Below are 401 nucleotides of genomic sequence, written 5' to 3'. Positions count from 1 at the left end.
AAGCCTCTGGAATCAAGGCAGTCTGCGCACTCCAGAAAATGAAGAACACTCGCCTCCAAGGACGGCTGCTGGCCAAAGAGACTGGATATTTGGTGTGTGATGAGGTCCAGGCTGTCTGTGTGTGTGGCAAAGGAGCGCGGACCTTTCTCTCCGTGCATGCACCACAGCAGCTCGCAGGAGAACCAGTTGGCTTGTAGGTAGTCTTACAGCTCTGAGCTGACCTCTGGCTTCACCAGCTGGGAAAAGGCATCCAAACTTGCAGCTGAAGGCAAAAACACAGCCTTCTGCACGGCCAGCATCAAGTGCTGCTTGAAGGAAGAGGAGATTTCTGCTTCCTTCACGTTCTTTTCGAGCAGTCTGACAGTGTCATAGACAGAAAGGAGCACCTGGGCAGAGGGAAA

General features: G+C 53.1%; 1 protein-coding gene across 1 annotated transcript in view; it reads right to left on the bottom strand.

The window, feature by feature from the left end:
• ZSWIM3 (zinc finger, SWIM-type containing 3) overlaps positions 1–401 on the bottom strand; it is a gene marked incomplete at its 3' end in the record, with an annotated part of 1,602 nt that overhangs the window by 442 nt on the left and 759 nt on the right. Inside the window, 1 exon segment of the mRNA XM_009699151.1 lies at positions 5–401. This exon segment is cut by the window's right edge and continues 208 nt beyond it. Within this exon segment, the coding sequence (XP_009697453.1) occupies positions 5–401 (397 nt within the window).

This window comes from Cariama cristata, unplaced genomic scaffold (genome assembly GCF_000690535.1).
Source record: "Cariama cristata isolate BGI_N322 unplaced genomic scaffold, ASM69053v1 scaffold36320, whole genome shotgun sequence".
NCBI classification, from domain to species: domain Eukaryota; kingdom Metazoa; phylum Chordata; class Aves; order Cariamiformes; family Cariamidae; genus Cariama; species Cariama cristata.
The sequence above is the reverse complement of the archived record's forward strand: the minus strand, read 5'-3'. Positions and strand labels throughout refer to the sequence as shown.